Source organism: Hyperolius riggenbachi, chromosome 7 (assembly GCF_040937935.1).
Source record: "Hyperolius riggenbachi isolate aHypRig1 chromosome 7, aHypRig1.pri, whole genome shotgun sequence".
In the NCBI taxonomy this organism is placed as follows: Eukaryota; Metazoa; Chordata; class Amphibia; order Anura; family Hyperoliidae; genus Hyperolius; species Hyperolius riggenbachi.
The window spans coordinates 192709192-192735858 of NC_090652.1; the positions used below are offsets into that span (position 1 = coordinate 192709192).

At 47.7% G+C, this 26667-nt stretch overlaps 1 protein-coding gene across 1 annotated transcript in view; it reads left to right on the plus strand.

The window, feature by feature from the left end:
* LOC137524743 (gamma-crystallin-3-like) overlaps window positions 1-25794 on the plus strand; it is a 31973-nt gene extending 6179 nt beyond the window's left edge. The window contains exon 3 of the mRNA XM_068244957.1: window positions 25465-25794. Within this exon, the coding sequence (XP_068101058.1) occupies window positions 25465-25740 (276 nt within the window). The 3' untranslated portion in view covers window positions 25741-25794. The remainder of the gene's footprint in view (window positions 1-25464) is intronic.
* The last annotated feature ends 873 nt before the right edge of the window (window positions 25795-26667 follow it).

Here is a 26667-nt window from a genome sequence, read left to right on the forward strand (position 1 = left end):
AGTCACACAGTATAATGTGACAATCACTGCTGCGGTGCCCCCCCCCCCCCACAAATAATAAAAAAAGTCCAGAGAGGCGAATGAAACAAAATTTTTTTTATTAATATACCTAATAGGTGGCTGCCCACCCGAGGACCCGCCCATAGCCTGCCAACAAATGGACTCTTGGGGGTTCAGCACTGGATCCCCTCTGTTGAGGAGGAAGGGGAAAGCCTCTTTAGGATCCAAAGGCTTCCCCTTCCCCAGGTAAGTACCCCCTAGGGTCACATTTTTCACTTCAGGTACACTTTAATGCATTTTTAGGTGATAGGCATACCTACAAAATGTTTATGCCTTGATATTGGATGGATTATCAAGATAAGTGCAACTAAAGCTGGAGAACAATAGAGTTGCAATGCTTAACCACTTCAGCCTTCAGTCGTTATCACTTTATGCATCCGAGCAATGTTCACCTCCCATTCATTAGCCTATAACTTTATCACTACTTATCGCAATGAAATGAACTATATCTTGTTTTTTCCGCCACCAATTAAGCTTTCTTTGGGCGGTACATTTTGCTAAGAGCCACTTAACTATAAATGCATTTTAACAGGAAGAATAAGAGAAAAACGGAAAAAAATCATTATTTCTCAGTTTTCAGCCATTATAGTTTTAAAATAATACATGCCTCCATAATTAAAACTCACGTATTGTATTTGCCCATATGTCCCGGTTATTACACCATTAAAATTGTGTCCCTATCACAATGTATGGCGACAATATTTTATTTGGAAATAAAGGTGCATTTTTTCCGTTTTGCATCGATCAATATTTACAAGTTTAAAATAAAAAAAGTATACAAATATTTCATCTTTACATTGATATTTAAAAAGTTTAGACCCTTAGGTAAACATGTACATGTTTTTTTTTTTATTATTGTAATTTTTTTTTTTTATATTAAACATTTTATTTGGGTATTTTTTAGGAGGGTGGGATGTAAACAGAACTTTTATAATGTAAATGTGTGTTAAGGTTTTTTTTTTTTACTTTTAGTTGTAGTTTTACTTTTTGGCCACAAGATGGCGGCCATGAGTTTGTTTACATGACGTCACTGTAAGCGTAACATATGCTTAGAGGGACGTATGGGGGACGCAACAGCCAGAAAAAGCGGAGCTTCTGAAAGAAGCTGTCGCTTTTTCTTCGGGGGAGAGGAATCAGTGATCGGGCACCATAGCCCGATTCACTGATTCGTGGGCTAACGATCCGCGGCCGGGAGCGCACGTGCACGTGCGCGATCGGCCACGGGAGCGCGCGGACGCGCACATGGCCTCCTGGGCGTAGCTAGTGCGTCCAGGAGGCCAAAGTAGTTAAACAAATTCTCATTGGTTCTTCAGAATAGATGCTTTTGATTCAGCTTTGCCTGTCTTTATAAATGACAAGTGTATGGCCAACAGTCTGCACTCCTTTCTTTCAAAGGCTTTTTTTTATTGGAAATCCAATTTGGAGACATATCCTTTATCAAGGATAGCAGCAATAAAAGTTATGCCATAATCCCCTCTAGGAGCTCTGGCACTTACTACAAATGATGCGCCTTGTGCGTGCAAAAATGTACGTTCTCTGCTAAAGTGGGAACAGAGCCAGACAACTGGCATTGCTTAAAAGGAAAGAAATATGGTAGCCTCGTATTAGGTTCCCTTTAACCATTTCAGCCCGTGGGTATTTTTTACCTTATGCATCAGAGCAATATCACCTCTCATTCATTCGCCAATAACTTTATCACTAATTATTACAATGAATTGATCTATATCTTGTTTTTTTCCGGAACAAATTAGGCTTTCTGTGGGTGGTACATTTTACTAATAATTATTATTTTTTTATAAATGCACTTTAACACGTTAACATGAACATTAAGAAAATAATAGAAAAAAATCATTATTTCTTATTTTTTGAGCCGTTATAGTTTACATATAATGTAAACTATAACATGCTACTATAATTAAAACCTATGTATTTTATTTGCCCATTTGTCCCGGTTATTACACCATTTAAATTATGTCCCTATCACAATTTATGGCGCCAATATTTTATTTGGAAATAAAGGTGCATTTTTTTCAGATTTGCGTCCATCACTATTTACAAGCTTATAATTCAAAATGTTTTCGTAATATACCCTCTTCACATACATATATAAAAAGTTCAGACCCTTAGGAAACTTTTTTTTTATTGTAATTTTTTTCATTTTTTCATTAAAAATGTTATTTGGGTAATTTTTGGTGTGGGGGGTGAACAGTTAATTTTAAATGTAATATTATGGGGTTATTTCATTAAAAAGTGTATGTAGATGTAGTATTACTATTTGACCACAAGATGGCCACGGTGAGCATTTTCTCTTTTTTAGTCCTGGAAGCGAGATCTTGCTTCCAGGATGTACTAGGGCGGGAAACTTTTTTTTTCCTCAGACGGCAGTTTCTGAAAATAAGCCGTCTGTCTTTCTTGCGGGGACTTAGATCAATGAATGGGAATTACATTCCCATTCATTGATCTCTGGGCTAACGGGTGGGGCACCATGTGCACGCGGGAGGGCGCATCCACTCAGCAGCAGCTGCCACATCCAGGCGGCATAAATGGTTAAAGGAGGGGATGAAGGTCCCTGTGCCGTTGGAGGAATTGGTATGCACATTCTGCTGCAGTAGCAATGTAATATAGGCACGGGGAGGAGAGAAAGGCAGACTTTTTTAGGAGACAAAGAGAATGAGTGAGGTCCTCCCCCCCCCCCAAAAAAAAAGAAAAAGACTAACATCTTGGCTTCGACTCGACTCAGAAATTTAGGTCTGACATGTAGATAAGGTGACCACAAATCTTTTCACTATTGAATAAGACCTACATTTCTTGACTTGTAGTCAAGTATGTATGAGCAGGACTGGTAACTATGCTGGGTGCCACTTCCATGACTGTGTGACTTATACATGCTGCATTTTTTGGCTGAACATGCTTATGCCTCTGCTTCCACTGCATGAACTACCTACTAGAGGCTTTTTTGTCCTGCTGTGCCTGTGCTTTACTAAGCTTATGCCTGGCTATACATATGCTGGAATACCGTTACATGTCTTCTTAATCAACAACAGGCCTTGAGTCTTTGCATATGCTACATGCTGCTCAGTGGCGTACCTAGGGCATTTGACACCCGGTGCTAGGTATTGAAAGACACCCCCCCCACGGTACACCACCTGCGTCGAAAAAATGGGCGTGGCTATGACCGGATGGGGCGGAGCTAATTTAAAAGTGCACCCAAGTTTTAGTCAACCTTTCTCCAGAAAATTCACATCATTGCGCAGCTTTTCTCCAGAAAATACACAAAATGTCAGAAGCTTTCAACATAAAATACACGTAATGCGAGAACATTTCACCAGACATTACACGTTATGTGAGCAGATTTCACAAGAAAATACATTCAATCATGTCGGCAGATTTGACCAGAAAAAAATCATTCAATCTTGCGGTAGATTTGACCAGAACATACACAATGTCAGCACCAGATTTCACCACAAAATACACAATATCAGTAGTTAAACTGACCACAAAATACACAATGACGGTAGTTAAACTGACCACAAAATACATGACGGTAGTTAAACTGACCACAAAATACATAATGACGGTAGTTAAACTGACCACAAAATACACAATGTCGGTAACAGATCTGACCACAAAATACACAATATCGGTAGCAGATTTGAGTGTTGGCAAGCTGATAGCCTGGTGGGTAGGTGGTGAAGGGTGAGCAGCCTGATTGCCTAGTGGGTAGGTGGGCAGCCTGCTGGGTAGCAGTGGTGGGTAGGGGGGCAGCAGTGGTGGGTAGCCTGCTGGGTAGCCTGGTGGGTAGGTGGGCAGCAGTGGTGGGTAGCATGGTGGGTAGGGGGGCAGCAGTGGTGGGTAGGTGGCCAGCCTGCTGGGTAGCCTGGTGGGTAGGTGGGCAGCCTGCTGGGTAGCAGTGGTGGGTAGGTGGGCAGCAGTGGTGGGTAGGTGGGCAGCCTGCTGGGTAGCCTGGTGGGTAGGTGGGCAGCCTGCTGGGTAGCAGTGGTGGGTAGGTGGGCAGCAGTGGTGGGTAGGTGGGCAGCAGTGGTGGGTAGCCTGGTGGGTAGGTGGGCAGCCTGCTGGGTAGCCTGGTGGGTAGGTGGGCAGCAGTGGTGGGTAGGTGGGCAGCAGTGGTGGGTAGCCTGGTGGGTAGGTGGGCAGCAGCGGTGGGTAGGTGGGCAGCAGCGGTGGGTAGGTGGGCAGCAGCGGTGGGTAGGTGGGCAGCAGCGGTGGGTAGGTGGGCAGCAGTGGTGGGTAGCCTGCTGGGTAGCCTGGTGGGTAGGTAGGCAGCAGTGGTGGGTAGGTGGGCAGCCTGCTGGGTAGCCTGGTGGGTAGGTGGGCAGCAGTGGTGGGTAGGTGGGCAGCAGTGGTGGGTAGGTGGGCAGCAGTGGTGGGTAGCCTGCTGGGTAGGTGGGCAGCAGTGGTGGGTAGGTGGGCAGCAGCGGTGGGTAGGTGGGCAGCAGCGGTGGGTAGATGGGCAGCAGCGGTGGGTAGGTGGGCAGCAGCGGTGGGTAGGTGGGCAGCAGTGGTGGGTAGCCTGCTAGCAGTGGTGGGTAGGTGGGCAGCAGCGGTGGGCAGGTGGGCAGCAGCGGTGGGTAGCCTGCTGGGTAGCCTGGTGGGTAGGTGGGCAGCAGCGGTGGGTAGGTGGGCAGCAGCGGTGGGTAGGTGGGCAGCAGTGGTGGGTAGCCTGGTGGGTAGGTGGGCAGCAGTGGTGGGTAGGTGGGCAGCAGTGGTGGGTAGGTGGGCAGCAGTGGTGGTAGGTGGGCAGCAGCGGTGGGTAGGTGGGCAGCAGCGGTGGGTAGGTGGGCAGCAGTGGTGGGTAGGTGGGCAGCAGCGGTGGGTAGGTGGGCAGCAGTGGTGGGTAGGTGGGCAGCAGTGGTGGGTAGCCTGGTGGGTAGGTGGGCAGCAGTGGTGGGTAGGTGGTGGGCAGCAGTGGTGGGTAGGTGGGCAGCAGCGGTGGGTGGCCGGGCCGGTGCACCTGTAAAAGAAAAAAACCTTACCTGCAGATGAAACCTCTCTTCCGAGTCCCAGGCAGCCTCCGCAGCTCCTCTTGAATGTCCCGCGCCGTCTCCTGCTGCGTCATCAGTGCAGGGCTACGGGAAGATGGCCGCCGAAGCCCACACTGGAGACAAAAATAGACGGCAAGATGGCGTCGGCGGCCATCTTGCCGTCTATTTTTGTCTCCAGTGCGGGCTTCGGCGGCCATCTTCCCGTAGCCCTGCTCGGGTAAACTGAGGGCGGCTATCAGCCGCCCTGTCAGTGCCCGTTGCCGGCGCCCGTGGAGGGGAAGCGCCGAAGGAGGGGACCCAGGTGAGGGAGATGTGGGGGGGTATTTCCCCCCTCCCCGCCGACGCTGCCACCCCTCCTTCAGCGCTGCTTCCCCTCCTGTGTCATCAAGGCTTCTGGGGAGGCCTTGATGACACCCCCCCTGGAGCTGACACCCGGAGCGGAGCGCTCCTGGCCGCCCCATGGTAGGGACGCCACTGATGCTGCTATGTTTGATAATATAATCTAACGGCTGGCCTGCTTCTGTCATTAAGGAATTATCCTCCTGTTTCAATTAAGAATCCATTTGTGGCCTCTTCTGGAAAACATTCTTTCCGGATTATATCCTTCACTAGTGACCCCTGCGAGTGGGGGGTCACTGTTTCAAGGCAACTGTGTGCGCTTGTGTCCTATCAACTATTCATCCAGTGGAATATGACATCTTTCAGTCAATTTTTATCAGCATCTTCTGATTTTTGATCTTGGTAGGATCAGCGGGGACTGCAGCCCCATTTAAGAAGGGTCAGGGAGCTGTGTGGAATGTTAGCCCTATTTTTTGTATTGTTTTTATTGAATTTTATGCATTTGTATTGAAATAGGGATAGTAAGGGGTTAATAGTATCTTCTTATGAATATATTATATGTGCTATATATTTTGTGTAATAAAGTATATTTTTCTATCTTCATGCACCAAAGAGCCAATCCTCTATCTTGTTTATCTCATTACATTACGTTGGCATAGTGCATGAGGATTCCTATTATTAGATAGAGTCATATGATTATATTGTTTCCTAATTGACCTCAGCCCCTTATCCTTGAGTTATTGTTTTAATATTAATATAATGTCCTAGTTACCATACATATGACACTGATTACATTGTGAGCTCCTCTGAGGGCAGTCAGTGACATGACTATGTACTCTGTAACGTGCTGCAGGAGATATCACCGCTATATAAATACACAATAATATGATAGGACATTAGACTATGGGATTGGCCTGTAATCTCCTCTGAGGACAGTCAATGACATGACTATGCACTCTATATAATAGCATTGACATGCGACCACAGCAGCACTGTACAAATACATAATAATAATAATATGGTAGGACATAACACTATGAATATGGAAGGATTAGATTGTTGACATGACTATGTACTCTGTAAAGTGCTGCAGAAGATGTAAATGCTATATAAATGCATCATGCAAATATAGCACAATAGGCTAGATATGGTAGTAAATTTTTGATTGTGAGCAATGACAAGTAATGTCAAGTGTCTCCAAGTAGTAAGAAATGCAGCAATCCTGAGGAGTTTAGTGGACCTCCTCCCTCCAATATACATTTCCCTGGCATCAAGTGGACCCTTCCCTCCCTTATCCGATTCTATGGAGTCTAGTGGTCCACCTTCCCCTATACAGTTCCCTGGAGTCTAGTGGTCCACCCTCCCCCAGTGTTCTCCCCAGAAATTTTTTCCAACTGGGTGGCATGAAATAGTAGCCGGGTGGGGCGCGATGAGAGTACAGGACCGGTACTTCTGTGCACAAATCTGCTTACAGCATAGGAGGAGGTGAGCCAATGACAGCCGGGTGCTCACCAAAACTAGCCGGGTGGAGCACCAGGCTAAAAAGCCTGGGGAGAACACTGCTCCCCTATACAGTTTCCTGAAGCCTAGTGGACCTTCCTTTCCTGTACAGTTCCCTAGTGTCTAGTGGACCTCCTCCTTGGACTATGAAAGTTCCCTGGTGTCTTGTGCTCCCTCCCCTATACAGTTCCCTGTAGTCTAGTGGTCCTTCTGCCTCTATACAGTTCCTTGGTGTGTAGTGGTCCTTAACTCCACAGCCTGTCATCAGGGGGAGAAGAGTTATACTTACCTGGGGCTTATTCCAGTCCCTGTGGTCCATCAACTCCTCAGTGTACATCTGGTCCCTTCTGTTCTGCCGCTGTCAGCCCTGGTAAAGTCCACAACTCAGCTCAGTTGGGACTATTGCGCATGCGTTGCCCCAGAGTCTCCTTAACCACTTTAGCGGTATGGACGAGCTCAGCTCGTTCATTACCGCCAGAGGGTGCCGCTCAGGCCCTGCTGGGCCGATTTTGATCAAATAAAAAGCAGCACACACAGCCGGCACTTTGCCAGCCGCGTGTGCTGCCTGATCGCCGCCGCTCTGCGGCGATCCGCCGCGAGCAGCGGCGAAAGAGGGTCCCCCCTGCCGCCCGAGCCCTGCGCAGCCGGAACAAATAGTTCCGGTCAGCGCTAAGGGCTGGATCGGAGGCGGCTGACGTCAGGACGTCGGCTGACGTCCATGACGTCACTCCGCTCGTCGCCATGGCGACGAGGTAAGCAAAACACGGAAGGCCGCTCATTGCGGCCTTCCGTGTTACTTCTGGCCGCCGGAGGCGATCAGAAGAACGCATCCGGAGCGCCCTCTAGTGGGCTTTCATGCAGCCAACTTTCAGTTGGCTGCATGAAATAGTTTTTTTTTAATTAAGAAAAAAACCCTCCCGCAGCCGCCCTGGCGATCTTAATAGAACGCCAGGGTGGTTAATCACGCTCCCATAGTCAAGAGTATTCTGCGCCTGTACAGCTACAAGCCTTAAAGCGGAACTGTAAAAAAAAAAAAGAAAAGAAAAGTGTTTTACTTACCTGGGGCTTCTGCCAGCCCCTTGCAGCCTTCAAGTCCCATGTCGGTCCTCCACGATCCTCCGTTCTCCCGCCACTAGCTACTTTTGGTACTGTCCACTTGTAAGTTGACGGCAAGTCACGCGTATGTTTCCCACCCTCAGTAGTGTCCTGTGCTAATAGCGCAAGACGCTACTGCAAAGAAAGATACGCGTAGCCCGGGGCATGCAGATACAGTTGCCAAGTCAATCAAGCTGAAAGTAGCTGGTGGCGGAAGAACGGAGCATCGTGGAGGACCGGCGCAGGACAGGAAGGCTGCAAGGGGATTGCAGAAGCCCCAGCTAAGTGAAACTTTTTTTTTCTCAGTTTTGCTTTAACTGCACAGGCACAGAACGTTCCAGGCAATGAAGCATGATTGAGGAGGCGTGTGGCCAGTGCTGTGCGTGCGCAGTAGTCCAAGACTACTGGGCTGATAATGGCAGAATGGAAGGTAAAGTAAAAACACTGAGGGAGCTGACAGAGTAAAGCCCAATCTACCCGATACGATCCTTTGTGCGATTCGATTACGATTCTATTTACGATCCGACCGGGATTCGATTGGATCAAATTGGATCAAATCCCGATTAGACATGTCAGATTTAACCGTATCGTAAATAGAATCGTAATCAAATCGCACAAAGAATCGTATCGTGTAGATGGGGCTTAAAGGGGGCGCAAGAAGTGTAAATCCTGTTACAATTCCCTTCCTCCCCCTCTTCTCATCACATGGATCTAACATACCAGCAGCGCGGTGGCGTAGTGGTTAGCACTCTTGCCTTGCAGCGCTGGGTCCCTGGATTGAATCCCAGCCAGGGCACTATCTGCATGGAGCCTGTATGTTATCATGTCTGCATGGGTTTCATCTGAGCATTATGGTTTCCTCCCACATCCCAAAAACATACAGATAAGTTAATTGGCTTAAATTAGTTCTCATTTTTGTGACCTTGTGGCAGGCTACAGTATGAGCCTTGCCTGGGTGAGTTACAGAGGAGGTATAAGTTAGTTCTGCAAAGTTTAGGAATGCAGATATGAAGGGTTACGTGTGGCTAAGCAGAGGCAGATATCATGCTGCTGGGTGCTGGGTGGGCTGCCAGTGTGGATGTAAATCAGGGTGATATGTCAGCTAAGCTAAGAGTTCAGCAAAGGTCACAGAGCAGATAAACGTGCAGCTTCAAGAAGCCTAGGTGAATGAAGACAGTGCAGACCATTCAGCCTGCATCAGGGATATAGCAGCTAGGCAATTTACAGCAGCCTAGTTTCTCACCTCCCTCTCTTCTCCTCCCTGCAGCCACACTCAGGGAACACTGTATAGTGTATGTTTGCTAAGGCCTTCTGACCATCAGCCCCAGCAGCTCCACAAGAAGACTCCTGTCACACAGGATAGAGCAGGGGGCGGAGTTAGAGCAGTTACAGCCAAGTCCACTGCTGCAGGGGGGAACCAAAAACCTCAGTAACTTATAACAGGGCAGCAGAGAGTGACAGTCAGGGTGGAAGGCAGGATCTCAGCCCCTGCTCAAATGGCTGCAATAGCTGATTGCAATGCAATATAGTTCTGATGGTCGGGGGTAGAAGGGTGCTGCAACTGCATCATTCTACCACCCCTGCTTTCAGTGGCACTGGCCCCTACCTCTTCCTGAGTGTCGCACTTCAGATGTGTATTCCTTCTTCACGCTGGGCTGGGGCCTTTGAACCTTGCCGCCCCAGCCCAGCATCACAGGGGGGGCGGAGCTACCCTGACACAGCCCAGCCTGCAGCAGCCTCTCAGCGTGACTGATTCAGACGCGGAGAGGAGAAGCTTTGTGCTGCAGGCAGTGATTTGTTCAGTTCACCCCAGGAGTAGAGGAGGGGCCCACTGGAGTTGTGGAGGCGGGGCCTACCGAGCAAATCCTCGGTACTTCGGTGGGTCAGTACAACCCTATATATATATATATATATATATATATATATATATATATATATATATATATATATACACACACGCACACACATATATACACACACACACACACACACACACACACACACACACACACACACACACACACACACACACACACACACACACACATCATATATATCATATATATATATATACATATACAGTGGGTTGCAAAAGTATTCGGCCCCCTTGAAGTTTTCCACATTTTGGCCTCGATTCATAAAAGTGCTGTCGGGAAGGTAACGTCGGGTGGGGAAACACCGCTGTCGGTATTTCCACCTTCAGGGTGGTAATTCATAAAAATTTTGCTAGTTGTGACAGGCGTGCGGAGATATTCCGCTGTAGGCAGGCGTTAGGCTGTCGGGAGACATGCGGAAACAGGAGAAGCAGGCGGAGTCCCTCCGTGCGGTGTTCTCTCTGCAGCTGCTTGGGAGGTCTGTCCCATTCACTGCAATGTATTCCGCACGCTTCTCGCCACATCAGAGGTAGCGGTAATACCCGTCCACATACCGCTACCTCTAATCTTTATGAATTGACATTTGTTACTTTTGCTATGATAATCACCGCGCAAGGCGGTGATTGATCACTCTGCTCGCGAATGTCGGCTTTTCATGCGGAAAAAGCCTTTATGAATACAGATTTTGCTGTGTGGTCGGTAAAGTGAGCAGTTTTCAGCATTTCCGAATGCGGGAATGCTTTATGAATCGAGGCCCAAGTCACATTACTGCCACAAACATGCATCAATTTTACTGGAATTCCACGTGAAAGACCAATACAAAGTGGTGTACATGTGAGAAGTGGAACGTAAATCATACATGATTCCAAACATTTTTTACAAATCAATAACTGCAAAGTGGGGTGTGCGTAATTATTCGGCCCCCTGAGTCAATACTTTGTAGAACCACCTTTTGCTGCAATTACAGCTGCCAGTCTTTTAGGGTATGTCTCTACCAGCTTTGCACATCTAGAGACTGAAATCCTTGCCCATTCTTCTTTGCAAAACAGCTCCAGCTCAGTCAGATTAGATGGACAGAGTTTGTAAACAGCAGTTTCCAGATCTTGCCCCAGATTCTCGATTGGATTTAGATCTGGACTTTGACTGGGCCATTCTAACACATAGATATGTTTTGTTTTAAACCATTCCATTGTTGGCCTGGCTTTATGTTTAGGCTACTTGCACACCAAAACGTTGCGTTAGGTGCTACGTTAAGGTCGCATAATGTGCACCTAACGCAACGTATGGTGGTGCGGGAGAGGACGGTAGAGTGAGCTGCGTTAGGTGCCTCTATCCGTATCACGTGGTCCCGCCGGCCAATCAGCGGCCGCCAGTGCAGTGAATATTAAGTAGCCATGTGCGCGGCTACTGTAGCTGCATCTCCCCGCCTCCTCTCCGCCCCCCACTGAGCATGTGCAAACAGTCTAACGCGGCTATAGCCACTCTAACGCCGTAGCATGCTGCACTTTCGGCAGAACGTGCAGCGTTACATGTAATGCAACGTGGGCTGTGTGAACAGCCCACTTGTGTTACATTGCTGTGCGTTGGGGGAGCGTTACAGGCACACTAACGTGCGCCTGTAACGCCTTAGTGTGTAAGCAGCCTTAGGGTCATTGTCCTGCTGGAAGGTGAACCTCCGCCCCAGTCTCATGTCTTTTGTAGTCTCCAAGAGGTTTTCTTCAAAGTTTGCCCTGTATTTGGCTCCATCCATCTTCCCATCAACTCTGACCAGCTTCCCTGTCCCTGCTGAAAAGATGCACCCCCCGAGCATGATGCTGCCACCACCATATTTGACAGTGGGGATGGTGTGTTCAGAGTGATGTGATGTGTTAGTTTTCCGCCACATATAGCGTTTTGCATTTTGGCCAAAAAGTTCCATTTTGGTCTCATCTGACCAGAGCACCTTCTTCCACATGGTTGTTGTGTCTCCCACATGGCTTGTGGCAAACTGCAAACGGGACTTCTTATGCTTTCTGTTAACAATGCCTTTCTTCTTGCCATTCTTCCATAAAGGCCAACTTTGTACAGGGCATGACTAATAGTTGTCCTATGGACATAATCTCCCACCTGAGCTGTAGATCTCTGCAGCTTGTCCAGAGTCACCATGAGCCTCTTGACTGCAGTTCTGATCAGCACTCTCCTTGTTCGGCCTGTGAGTTTAGGTGGATGGCCTTGTCTTGGTAGGTTTACAGTTGTGCCATACTCCTTCCATTTCTGAATGATCGCTTAAACAGTGCTCCTTTGGATGTTCAAGGGTTTGGAAATCTTTTTGTAACCTAAGCCTGCTTTAAATTTCTCAATAACTTGATCCCTGACCTGTCTTGTGTGTTCTTTGGACTTCACGGTGTTGTTGCTCCCAATATTCTCTTAGACAACCTCTGAGGCCCTCACAGAGCAGCTGTATTTGTACTGACATTAGATTACACACAGGTGCACTCTATTTAGTCATTAGCACTCACCAGGCGTTGTCTATAGGCAACTGACTGAACTCCGATCAAAGGGGGCCGAATAATTATGCACACACGACTTTGCAGTTATTTATTTGTAAAAAATGTTTGGAATCATGTATGATTTTCGTTCCACTTCTCATGTGTATAACCACTTTGTGTTGGTCTTTCATGTGGAATTCCAATAAAATTGATTCATGTTTGTGGCAGTAATATGACAAAATGTGAAAAACTTCAAGGGGGCCGAATACTTTTGCAACCCACTGTATATATATATATATATATATATATACTAGCCGACCCGCGGCGTAGCATACGCCGCATAAGAGGGTAGAGGGCAGGAAGGGGGTATTGGGCACAGCGGCGGGGAGGGGGGTTGGACCCCCCTCAACTGGGTCCCCCATGTGTGCTCTACCTCCAGCTTAAGCTCAGCAGGAACCCCCCCCCCCCCCCCTCACCTGGGTCCCCCATGTGCACTCCCCCTCCAGATTAAGCTCAGCAGAACCCCCCCCCCCTCTCACCTGGGTCCCCCATGTGCGCTCCCCATCCTGCTTAAGCACAGTAGCAGCCGCCACTATTAGTGAGAGGCAGCGGGCGGGGATGACTCACCTCTTCCGTGTTCCATCTTGCGTTCCACTGTCGTCACTTCCTGCAATGCCGCACAATGTATTGGTGTAATAAATTTGCCTCTTTAAAACAGAAGGAAATCTGCAATAATTCAGCTATTAGGCCTAGTGCACACCAGAGCGGTTCTGCTGCGGTTTGCGATCCGCTTGCGGTTGCGGATCCGCTAGGGTAATGTATTTCAATGGGCTGGTGCACACCAGAGCGGGAGGCGTTTTGCAGAAACGCATACTCCCAGGCTGCTGCAGATTTTGGATTGCGGATGCGTTTCTGCCTTAATGTTAAGTATAGGAAAAACGCAAACAGCTCTGAAAAACGGCACTTCAGAGCGGTTTGCCAGGCGTTTTTTGTTACAGTAGCAGTTCAGTAACAGCTTTACTGTAACAATACATGAAATCTACTACACCAAAAACGCTTCACAAAACCGCAAAATGCTAGCTGAAACGCTACAGAAAATGAAGAAAAAGCGTTTCAAAATCTGCTAGCATTTTGCGGATCTGCTAGGGGTTTTTGGTGTGCACCAGGCCTAAGTGAACATTTGTGGTTACACACAATGCACTGCTACTAAATATGTAAATTACCCCTTTTCCCCCTTGGTAAGCCAAGCAAGCATATAGCTTTACATTTTACACAGTCATATCAAACCCACATGTTGACAGCCTGTTTCAGACTTTTGATCCTCATCAGTACATGGCAGGAATTGATATGGCTGTATGAGATAGGGCCTGGACCAGTACAACAGAGTAACCAAGCAGCTCAGGGTGACCCAAACCACTCGGAATTTATAGGGGTATAAAAGGGACCAAAAAGACCTCCTACTAAAAAAAGCAAAGCTTGGTGTAATTTGCCTTCCTAAAACAGAAGGAAATATGCAATAATTCAGTTATAAGTGAACATTTGTGGTTACCCGCAATGCACTGCTACTAAATATGCAAATTATCCCTTTTCACCCTTAGTAAGCCAAGCAAGTATCCAGAACCACTGGTGTATCGCAAGCCTAAAACTTTAAATTTTACACAGTCATATCAAACCCACATGTGACAGCCTGTTTCAGACTTTTGGTCCTCATCTGTGCATGGCAAGGATTGATATGGCTGTATGAAATAGGGCTTGGACCAGTACAACAGAGTAACCAAGCAGCTCAGGGTGACCCAAACCACTTGGAATGTATAGGTGGATAAAAGGGACCAAAAAGACCTTCTACTAAAAAAAATCAAAGCTTGGTGTAATTTTCCTTCTTAAAACAGAAGAAAATCTGCAATAATTCAGCTATAAGTGAACATTTGTGATTACCCACAATGCACCACTACTAAATATGCAAATTATCCCTTTTCACCCTTGGTAAGTCAAGCAAGCCTATAGCTTTCAGTTTTACACAGTCATATCAAACCCACATGTGACAGCCTATTTCAGACATTTAGTCCTCATCAGTACATAGCAGAGATTGATAAGGCTGTATGAGATAGGGCTTGGACCAGTACAACAGAGTAACCAAGCAGCTCAGGGTGACCCAAACTACTAAAAATGTATAGGTGGATAAAAGAGACCAAAAAGCCCTCCTACTAAAAAAAGCAAAGCTTGGTGTAATTTGCCTTTTTAAAACAGAAGGAAATCTGCAATAATTCAGCTATAAGTGAACATTTGTGGTTACCCACAATGCACTGCTACTGAATATGCAAATTTGCCCTTGGTTTGATTTGACACTACTTCTTCTTCTTGCTTGGACCAGCCCCTTCTTCTTGCTTGGACCGGCCCTGGGGGCGGGGCGCTACTTCTTCTTCTTGCTTGAAGGTTGAGGCACTTACTCTATTATATATATAGATATATATATATTTATATTATATGTATACACACACACATACACACATCTTATATCACTATCTATCTATCTATCTATCTATCTATCTATCTATCTATCTGCGAGGAAACGCGGAAAAGCAGCCGTCTCTCAAAGTGAGGCGGCTGTTTCCGCGTCCAGCAGGGCGTCACAACGTGGAAAAACCGCCGCATGCCGCTTAGGCAGAGCGGCGGAATCCGCATTTGGAACAGCGGAATCCGCATTGGGAACGGCGGAATCCGCATTGGAGGCGGCCCCCGCAAGCGGTTCACAAGATACATTGCTAGACAGTACTGGTGTGGCTGGGAATGATAGACCTCCAAGATTCAGAGTGACACGCGCGCGCGCGCACAGAGGCTGAGTTTAAATAATAGCCAGAAGTGAGTCAGCTGACCAGGCTGGTCAGCTGACATTTTTTCACAACTCTCATTGGTCCAGCAATTAGGGAGGTCCTGGAAAGGTCCTTGAGTATATATACTGCTGGGTGTTCACTTGCTCTTTGTCTGGCGCTGCGATCACATATGTGGGAGCACCCAGATCCGTAGTCAGATCCGCAAGTGTGCCGGGACCAGCTGGAGCTGTAATCCTACACTTCTGTTGATAGCTAAAGTACTAGTTTGATTGTGATTATCTGTTATGACCTTTGCCTGCCTTGACTATCCCATTGAACTCTGATCTTGTACCTCGATACTTCTGATACTCTGTTGCCGAACCCCGGCTTGTACCTAGACTCCGCTTCTGCCTCCTGATTCTGTACCTCGTTATATCTGATTCCCCGTTGCCGAACCCTGCCTGTACTTAGACTCCGCCTTTGCTTTCTGATATTGTACTCTATCTGTCCGTGTGTGTACTACCTGGCTTGTCCGACCTTGAGAACCGACCTTACCGTTAGAGGCGGTTCCTCGCTCTGTTAGTGACCCTTCCTCCTGAGTGTCACTTTCAGACAATCCTTCCGTCAGTCTGACTCCTCCCATCTTGGAGAGCTCAGGTCTGCGGAAGGAATCTGTGCAGTACTCCTCGCTGCACTACACTCTACTCAGGTGAACAGAGGTTAGCTTGTATATCGGATTATCAGTGATACTGCAGATCACTTATAATCTGGTATACTTCTGTATTCCCAGTGATACTGCAGATCACCGGTAATTAGATCCTCTCTGTGCTTCACCGATCGTTACAGAACGCCAGACCAAAATACCGATGGACGCACGCGCTGACCCTCTGACTGTGCTTGCCACTTCGGTGGATACCATCCATCAAGCACTGGGTCAGCACAAAGCTTTGATTGATGCCCTAACAGGCTCTGTGCGAACCCTTCAGACGTCAGTCGATTCGGTGCGATCCCCTCCTAGTGATGACATACGGATGCCCGTACCAGACAAATTTTCCGGCCACAAGTCTGACTTCTGGAATTTTAAGAGTAGAGTGTTATCTTACTTCGAGTTGAGACCCCGATCCTCGGGGACTGAGACCCAACGGGTCATTTTTATTAAAACATTGTTAACTGGTGATTCCCAGACCTGGGCATACAATCTGCCTCCCACAGATACAGCTCTGACCTCGGTAGAGGAGTTTTTTAAGGCCATGGCAGTGATATACGACGACCCTGACCTTGCAGCAACCTCTGAGCGGAAGCTCAAACTTTTGCGACAAGGCAGAGGCTCAGTCGAGGATTACGCGGCAGAATTTCGTAGATGGTCAGTCACCGCCAGATTTGACAATTTTGCCCTGATGGATTACTTCTTGTCTGGGTTGTCGGAGGAGGTCTCTGATCTAATGTTAACCTTACCCGAGCCCAAGACAGTCGATGAGGCCATCACATCGGCCATTCGAGTCGACCGTCGATTACGCCATCAGAGGCAGATTCGGGGCAGTCACCGTGTCAGGGTGACATCTTATGCGGCTTCCTCCGCTGCACCCCTAGTAACGCCATCTCCGTCTGTCTCACCCTCTCCGGCCTTGCCTCCAACCGAACCAATGCAGATTGGTCGGTCAAAACTGACCCAGATGGAGCGCAGGCGGAGAATGACGGAACAACTGTGCCTATACTGTGCAGAAGCAGGGCATAGGGTGCGAAACTGCCCGAACAAGTCGGGAAACGAGTTTGCCTAGGAGTAGTGGGGTTGTGACACCCTAGGCACACCATTTTCACCCCTTAAAGAAAATAAATTACTGCTCCCTTGTACGATTACATGGGAGAATAAGTCTGTGGCCACTGAGGCGTTTATTGATTCTGGCTCAGCGGCCAATTTTATGAACTTTGAGTTTGCTCAGGAGTTGGGTATTCCCCTCACTCCTGTGAGACCCCCCATTCAGGTCACGGCAGTAGACGATTCCCCTCTGCAACGGAATCGTGCTCTGTCTCAGACTCCAGAGGTGAAGGTCCCCATAGGGGTACTGCATGGGGAACAATTATCATTTTTTGCATTGCACATGTCAACCCCCACTATTATCCTATGCATGCCGTGGTTGCAAGTCCATTCACCTCAAATAGACTGGGCCACGGGTCAGTTAACTACTTGGTCACCTCGTTGTTTTCAGCTGTGTTTGGGAAAGTTGATCCTGGGGCAAACCAGAATTCAGGTGGGAGGGGTACCCGACCAGTACTCTGAGTATTCCGACGTGTTCTGTCCCAAGGCAGCAGACAAGTTGCCCCCACATCGCCCTTTCGATTGTCCCATTGACCTCCATTCAGGTTGTGTACCTCCCCGGGGTCATTTGTACAATCTGTCGGGGCCTGAAAAATTAGCCATGCAGGATTACATCCGTGAAAATTTGGCCAAGGGTTTAATTCGCCCGCCCCGGTCACCTGCTGGAGCAGGTTTCTTTTTTGTTAAAAAGAAAGACGGAGGTCTGCGACCCTGCATCGACTATCGCGGCCTTAACAAAATTACAGTAAAAAATCGCTATCCGCTGCCACTGATAGACGATTTGTTCACACAGATTACAGACGCTAAGATCTTTTCTAAGCTAGATTTGCGGGGCGCGTACAACCTGATACGCATAAGAAAGGGCGATGAGTGGAAGACGGCCTTTAATACACCAGACGGGCATTATGAGTACCTGGTGATGCCCTTCGGGCTATGTAATGCTCCGGCCGTTTTCCAGGAACTCATTAACGAGGTATTCAGGGAGGTGTTGGGGAGATTTGTTCTAGTCTATCTAGATGATATCCTTATCTTCTCCAACAACCTCTCTGAACATAGAAACCATGTGAGGTTTGTTTTGAATCAGTTAAGGCAGAACTCTTTATACGCAAAGCTTGAAAAATGCATCTTTGAAGTAACATCTGTCGCTTTCTTGGGGTACATAATTTCCACCACGGGCCTGTCTAAGGTCTCCGCTGTGCTGGAGTGGCCGCAGCCGGTTGGGTTGAAGTCCCTTCAGCGCTTTCTTGGCTTTGCCAATTATTATAGAAGGTTTATAAAGGGGTACTCCACGGTCATTTCTCCCCTTACCAGTCTCACTAAAAAAGGGGCAGATACCACTCACTGGTCTCCTGAGGCTTTACATGCTTTTGCCACCCTGAAGGGCCTATTCTGTTCAGCACCCATCCTCAGACATGTGGATACATCTTTCCCGTTCATTGTGGAGGTGGATGCCTCGGAGGTTGGGGTGGGGGCTGTGCTGTCTCAGCGGTCAGGCTTGCAGGGTAGAATGCACCCGTGTGCTTACTTCTCTCGCAGGTTCTCCCCTGCAGAGAGGAATTACGATATTGGCAACAGGGAGCTCCTGGCCATTAAATTAGCTTTCGAGGAATGGCGACATTGGTTAGAGGGAGCTGAGCATACCATCACGGTTTACACGATTCACAAAAACTTAGAATACATCGAGGGGGCTAAGAGGTTGAGCCCTCGTCAGGCTCGATGGTCGTTATTCTTCTCCAGATTCACTTTCATTATTACGTACACCCCGGGGAGCAAGAATGTTAAGGCGGATGCTTTATCCAGATGCTTCGAGTCAGAGACAGCACAGCCCTCCATTCCAGAGACCATTATTCCCCAGAGGTTGATACTGGCAGCCACTGGAACTTGGGAGGATTGGAGGGAGACGTTGATTCCCTTTTTAGCAGGACATCCCGGAAGGGAAGCCCGCAGGGGTTCTGTTCGTTCCTCTGCCGTTTCGTCTCCAGGTTCTAGAGATGTTCCATGCGCATAAGAATGCAGGGCATCCTGGGGCATCTAGAACACAGGATTTGGTAGCCAGATGTGCCTGGTGGCCTTCCTTGGCAGCGGATTGCAAGGAATACGTGAAGGAGTGTGTGATATGTGCCAAGAGTAAACCCTCCCGGCTGGCACCTGTCGGTACCTTGCAGCCTTTGCCCACCCGAGTGAGCCGTGGACAGACCTGTCCATGGATTTTGTGGGTGAGCTTCCCAGGTCTGAGGGTATGGCGGTCATTTGGGTGGTGGTCGACCGTTTTAGCAAAATGGCCCATTTTGTGCCTTTGAAAGGACTCCCCTCGGCTCAGGAACTGGCCGAGTTGTTCATCACTCATGTCTTTCGATTGCACGGCATTCCCGAAGACATAGTCTCAGACAGGGGAGTCCAATTTGTCTCACGATTTTGGAAAGCTTTTTGCCAGCTCATGGGCATAAAGCTGTCTTTCTCGTCTGGCTATCACCCACAGACCAATGGCCAGACGGAGAGGATAAATCAGCCTTTAGAGCAGTTTTTAAGGTGTTATGTGGCAGAGGCGAAAGACGATTGGGTCAGATTTCTGCCCTTCGCGGAATTTGCCCAAAATAATTTAAAAAACTCGTCCTCCGGATTTTCCCCTTTTCAGGTAGTGACGGGGAGATCACCCAAATTTTCCCCATTACCTATAGCCTCCACTCCGTTCCCAGCCCTGAAGGCCTGGTAAAGGTCATTTAAGGACCTTTGGGGGACAGTAAGAAGTAACCTGGAGAAGGCTTTTCTGAGTCAGAAGGGTCAAGCCGACAAGAGACGGTCGTTGGAGTGGAGGTTCCGACCAGGAGACTTGGTCTGGGTGTCCACACGTCACTTGACCCTAAGACAACCTTCTAATAAGCTTGGTCCCAGGTTTGTGGGTCCATTCCCGGTAACCAAGAAAATCAACGATGTTACTTATACTGTCGATCTTCCCACTAGCATGCGGGGGGTAAGGTCCTTCCACGTATCCCTTCTTAAACCAGCAGTCCAGGTGGGTCCCACTCCTCCTCCTCCTGTGTTGGTAGATGCTCAACCCGAATATGAGGTGGAAAAGATTCTAGATTCACGCACTGTACAAAACTCGGTACAATATCTGGTACTCTGGAAAGGGTACGGCATTGAGGAGAGGCAATGGGTACCGGGGACGCGCATGCATGCAGACGAATTAAGGAGGGAATTTCATGCCTTACATCCCGAGAAACCTGGTGGGAGTTGTCCGGAGTCCACTCCTCGGGGGGGGTACTGTGAGGAAACGCGGAAAAGCCGCCGTCTCTCAAAGTGAGGCGGCTGTTTCCGCGTCCAGCAGGGCGTCACAACGCGGAAAAACTGCCGCATGCCGCTTAGGCAGAGCGGCGGAATCCGCATTGGGAACGGCGGAATCCGCATTGGGAACGGCGGAATCCGCATTGGAGGCGGCCCCCGCAAGCGGTTCACAAGATACATTGCAAGACAGTACTGGTGTGGCTGGGACTGATAGTCCACCAAGATTCAGAGTGACACGCGCGCGCGCACAGAGGCTGAGTTTAAATAACAGCCAGAAGTGAGTCAGCTGACCAGGCTGGTCAGCTGACATTTTCCACAACTCTCATTGGTCCAGCAATTAGGGAGGTCCTGGAAAGGTCCTTGAGTATATATACTGCTGGCTGTTCACTTGCTCTTTGGTGTTGCGATCACATATGTGGGAGCACCCAGATCCGTAGTCAGATCCGCAAGTGTGCCGGGACCAGCTGGAGCTGTAATCCTACACTTAGCTAGATTCTGTTGATAGCTAAAGTACTAGTTTGATTGTGATTATCTGTTATGACCTTTGCCTGCCTTGACTATCCCCTTGAACTCTGATCTTGTACCTTGATACTTCTGATACTCTGTTGCCGAACCCCGGCTTGTACCTAGACTCCGCTTCTGCCTCCTGATTCTGTACCTCGTTATATCTGATTCCCCGTTGCCGAACCCTGCATGTACTTAGACTCCGCCTTTGCTTTCTGATATTGTACTCTATCTGTCCGTGTGTGTACTACCTGGCTTGTTCGACCTCGAGAACCGACCTTACCGTTAGAGGCGGTTCCTCGCTCTGTTAGTGACCCTTCCTCCTGAGTGTCACTTTCAGACAATCCTTCCTACTGTCAGTCTGACTCCTCCCATCTTGGAGAGCTCAGGTCTGCGGAAGGAATCTGTGCAGTACTCCTCGCTGCACTGAGGCCAGGGGCGTAGGAATAGACCCTGCAGCCCCTGCAGTTGCAGGGGGGCCCCTAGCAAGTCAGGGGCCCAGAGGAGGAAAGGCTGTCACCACCGGCGTACCTACCGGGGATGCGACTCTCTCAGCCGCAGGGGGGCCCTGCCGCCCGGGGCTGCTCTGGGGCCCGCTCACTGTGCGTGGGGGGAGCGCTGCTCTGGACCCCCCAGCAAGGTGCTCAACTGGCCGCAGCGTCTAATAGACGCTGCGCCAGTTCAGTCCCCGCAGCCCCGCTCCAGCAGCCTGCATAGTCTCCGGCAGGCAGAGCAGGGCTACGGCAAGATGGCCGCCGAAGAAGCCCTACACTGGAGACTATGTGTCTCTAGTACAGGGCTTCGGCAGCCATCTTGCCGTAGCCCTGCACTCTGCCTGTCAGCGCGGGAGATGTGCTGCAGGAGGACTCGGGGAGCTGCGAGCCAGATGCCGGGAGAGGAGAAGACTTCTGTCAGGTAAGTGAATTGGTTTTTTTTCACAGGTGCATTTTTTTTTCTAGTGTCTGCTGCCCACATTGTGATTTTCAGGTGTCTGCTGCCCACATTGTGATTTTCAGGTGTCTGCTGCCCACATTACGATTTTCTGGTGTCTGCTGCCCACATTGCGATTTTCAGGTGCCTGCTGCCCACATTGCGATTTTCTGGTGACTGCTGCCCACATTGCGATTTTCAGGTGTCTGCTGCCCACATTACGATTTTCAGGTGTCTGCTGCCCACATTACGATTTTCTGGTGACTGCTGCCCACATTGCGATTTTCAGGTGTCTGCTGCCCACATTACGATTTTCTGGTGACTGCTGCCCACATTGCGATTTTCAGGTGTCTGCTGCCCACATTAGGATTTTCTGGTGACTGCTGCCCACATTACGATTTTCAGGTGTCTGCTGCCCACATTACGATTTTCTGGTGACTGCTGCCCACATTACGATTTTCAGGTGTCTGCTGCCCACATTACGATTTTCTGGTGACTGCTGCCCACATTGCGATTTTCTGGTGTCTGCTGCCCACATTACGATTTTCTGGTGACTGCTGCCCACATTACGATTTTCTGGTGTCTGCTGCCCACATTACGATTTTCTGGTGACTGCTGCCCACATTACGATTTTCTGGTGTCTGCTGCCCACATTACGATTTTCTGGTGACTGCTGCCCACATTGCGATTTTCTGGTGTCTGCTGCCCACATTACGATTTTCTGGTGACTGCTGCCCACATTACGATTTTCTGGTGTCTGCTGCCCACATTACGATTTTCAGGTGTCTGCTGCCCACATTGCGATTTTCTGGTGTCTGCTGCCCACATTGCGATTTTCTGGTGTCTGCTGCCCACATTACGATTTTCTGGTCACTGCTGCCCACGTTGCGATTTTCTGGTCACTGCTGCCCACATTGCGATTTTCTGGTGTCTGCTGCCCTCATTACGATTTTCAGGTGTGTGCTGCCCACATTACGATTTTCAGGTGTCTGCTGCCCACATTACGATTTTCAGGTGTCTGCTGCCCACATAAGGATTTTCTGGTGACTGCTGCCCACATTACGATTTTCAGGTGTCTACTGCCCACATTGCGATTTTCTGGTGTCTGCTGCTCACATTATGATTTTCTGGTGACTGCTGCCCACATTATGATTTTCTGGTGTCTGCTGCCCACATTACGATTTTCAGGTGTCTGCTGCCCACATTACGATTTTCTGGTCACTGCTGCCCACATTACGATTTTCAGGTGTCTGCTGCCCACATAAGGATTTTCTGGTGACTGCTGCCCACATTACGATTTTCAGGTGTCTACTGCCCACATTGCGATTTTCTGGTGTCTGCTGCTCACATTATGATTTTCTGGTGTCTGCTGCCCACATTGCGATTTTCTGGTGTCTGCTGCCCACATTACGATTTTCTGGTCACTGCTGCCCGCCCACATTGCGATTTTCTGGTCACTGCTGCCCACATTGCGATTTTCAGGTGTCTGCTGCCCTCATTACGATTTTCAGGTGTCTGCTGCCCACATTACGATTTTCAGGTGTCTGCTGCCCACATTACGATTTTCAGGTGTCTGCTGCCCACATTGCGATTTTCAGGTGTCTGCTGCCCACATTGCGATTTTCTGGTGTATGCTGCCCACATTAGGATTTTCTGGTGACTGCTGCCCACATTGCGATTTTCTGGTGACTGCTGCCCACATTGCGATTTTCTGGTGACTGCTGCCCACATAAGGATTTTCTGGTGACTGCTGCCCACATTAGGATTTTCTGGTGTCTGCTGCCCACATTACGACATTCTGGTGACTGACTGCTACCCACATTAGGATTTTCTGGTGACTGCTGCCCACATTACGATATTCTGGTGACTGCTGCCCACATTAGGATTTTCTGGTGACTGATGCCCACATTGCAATTTTCTGGTGACTGCTGCCCACATGGCGATTTTCTGGTGACTGCTGCCCACATTGCGATTTTCTGGCCCACATTACGATTTTCTGGTGAACACTGCCCACGTTACGATTGTCTGGTGAATGCTGTCCACGTTACGATTTTCTGGTGAACGCTGCCCACATTACGATTTTCTGGCCCACATTACGATTTTCTGGTGAACACTGCCCAAGTTACGATTGTCTGGTGAATGCTGTCCATGTTACAATTTTCTGGTGAACTCTGCCCACATTACGATTTTCTGTCCCACATTACGATATTCTGGTGAACGCTGCCCACATTACGATTGTCTGGTGAATGCTGCCCACGTTACAATTTTCTGGTGACTGCTGCTCACGTTACTATTTTCTGGTGACTGGTGCCCACATTACGATTTTCTGGTGAACTCTGCCCACATTATGATTTTCTAAAGGCCCACATTACGATTTTCTGGTGAACTCTGCCCACATTACGATTTTCTGGCCCACATTACGATTGTCTGGTAAAATGCTGCCCACTTTACAATTAATTTACAGTGAAACGCTGCCCCATTACGATTATTTGGCACCTATGGGGGGGGGCCCCATCCAAATATTCGCAGGGGGACCCAGTGATTTCTAGTTACGCCCCTGACTGAGGCCTTGCCCTCTAAGTATTACACCAAACACTACACTCTACTCAGGTGAACAGAGGTTACCTTGTATATCGGATTATCAGTGATACTGCAGATCACTTATAATCTGGTATACTTCTGTATTCCCAGTGATACTGCAGATCACCGGTAATCAGATCCTCTCTGTGCTTCACCCATCGTTACACTATCTATCTATCTATCTATCTATCTATCTATCTATCTATCTATCTATCTATACACATCTATCCATCTATCTATCCATCTCTATCCATCTATCTATCCATCTATCTATCTATCTATTTATCTATCTATTTATATTACAGTATATATATATAGTGCACATGAACTAAGAGTGATATGGAGCCTACCAACCATATTTGTTTCCTTTTAAACAATTTCATTTGGCTGGCTGGCCTGCTTATCCTCTGCCTCTTTTAGCCATAGACCCTGAACATGCATGAAGATCAGATGTTTGACTAAAATCTAATTGGATTAGCTGCCTGCTTGTTTCAGGTGTGTAGCCCAGATACTATTGCAGCCAAAGATCAGCAGGAATGCCGGGCAACTGGCATTGTTTAAAAGGAAATAAATATTGCCACCTTAGTATCCCTCTCAGTTCAGGTCTCATTTTAGGGAGAGAAGTGCAGAATTATGTCCAGATACTTGTCATTGATTGGTGATGGTTCTTTGTTCATCATGCAGTTACCCATGCAGTCACCCACCAAGATCTAAACAACCGTGATGAGTGAAAATTCTGATATTCTTTTTGCATTCATTTTCACGAAAATAATGTTACATTCAAATGCCATTGAAAGTAATTCTATATAATACGTTTTGTGTTTTTCAAATTTTTGTGAATTTTTGAGCTAAAATAAATGAATGTTTGCGTTTTTGTGGTAAAAATGTGGATTTATTGCATTTTATTCATGGTAAAAATAATGTTTTTTTTACCTTTTTGATGCAAAAATGACTTTACCTTTTTGAATGCCTAAAATTTGCAAACACTGCTAAACAAAGTGCAGTCTAAAATACTGATATGTTGTCTTAAGCACTTATTTTTTTTCCAGTATCAGAAAGGTCAGTTTTTGTTGTAAAATAAGCTATAGGTGAAAAAATTGTTTCCTAATTAACCGCAGTAGTTAATATAACTTGGAAGAATATTTTATTACATTCATCAAAGAGTTACCCTTTAATGCATTAAATTTTGCTTTATTATAGCACCGTGGACCCTTCAGGCTAAGTGTATATGAGAGAGAAGATTTTAAGGGACAGATGATGGAATTCACTGAAGACTGTCCTCATGTCTATGAGCAGTTCCGCTATAATGACATCCATTCTTGCAATGTCCATGATGGATATTGGATGTTCTATGAGGAGCCTAATTTTAGAGGACGTCAGTATTTTCTGAGGCCTGGAGAGTACAGAAGATACAGTGATTGGGGAGCTTCTAGTCCAAGAATTGGTTCCTTCAGACGTGTCCAGTATCAGTATTAGAAAAAAGTGTTTTCTCATTTAAAATGCAATAAACTTTACAAATATGTAACATAATCATTTGTCATTATATTGTGTATCAGTTTGCTGATTTGGACTCTTCTCCAAATATATTTTTTATGAAAATATATGGTTTGGAACTATAAAATATAATTCATAAATTCAAGTCAGAAACTAAAAAATATAAAACCTATATAACCTCAAAAATTATAATTAAATGGGCATTATGTTTTTTTCTTATTTTATTTTTATTAGGTTTAATACTATAACAGGTATTTTTAACCTCTTTACTACCAAGCGCCATTTATAAAAGGCGTGCAGCTGTCTCTTTAAAGCTACCAGCACCATTTATAAACCACGTTCGGTAAATGCAACCACCTGCCTCCTCCCCCACCATGGGACCCAGCAGTACACTGTAGCCCTGTCCCTTGGGTAGTAGCAGAGCGGCCAATCCCCACTCTACATGCCGATTGGCTGTCACATGACCGCAGTGATCATGTGATCACTGCAGTCATAGAAATGGAGGCGAGCTGCACGGACATTTGACCGTGTGCCTCTCCTCCTGATGATATACTACGGGACCCGACTCTGTACTGTAGCTGGGTCCAGGGGCGTAGCAATAGGGGTTGCAGAGGTTGCGATCGCATCGGGGCCCTTGGGTCAGAGGGGCCCCGAAGGGCCCTCCCTCAACTACAGTATTAGCTCTCTATTGGTCCTGTGCTCATAATAATCACTTCTATAGATACTTTGAATAGTGGTAATCATTAACAAACTGTTCCCGGGGGGCGTGGTTTGCCATGGAGGAGTGAGGACACACTGATGAGAGCTCCCGCTTACCCAAACCCCAAAACTACATAAAACGCAGTGAAGAAGGCCTTAAATCCTGCAAAAATCTGATGACTAGCCAGCGGAGGACGAGAAGGAACCACA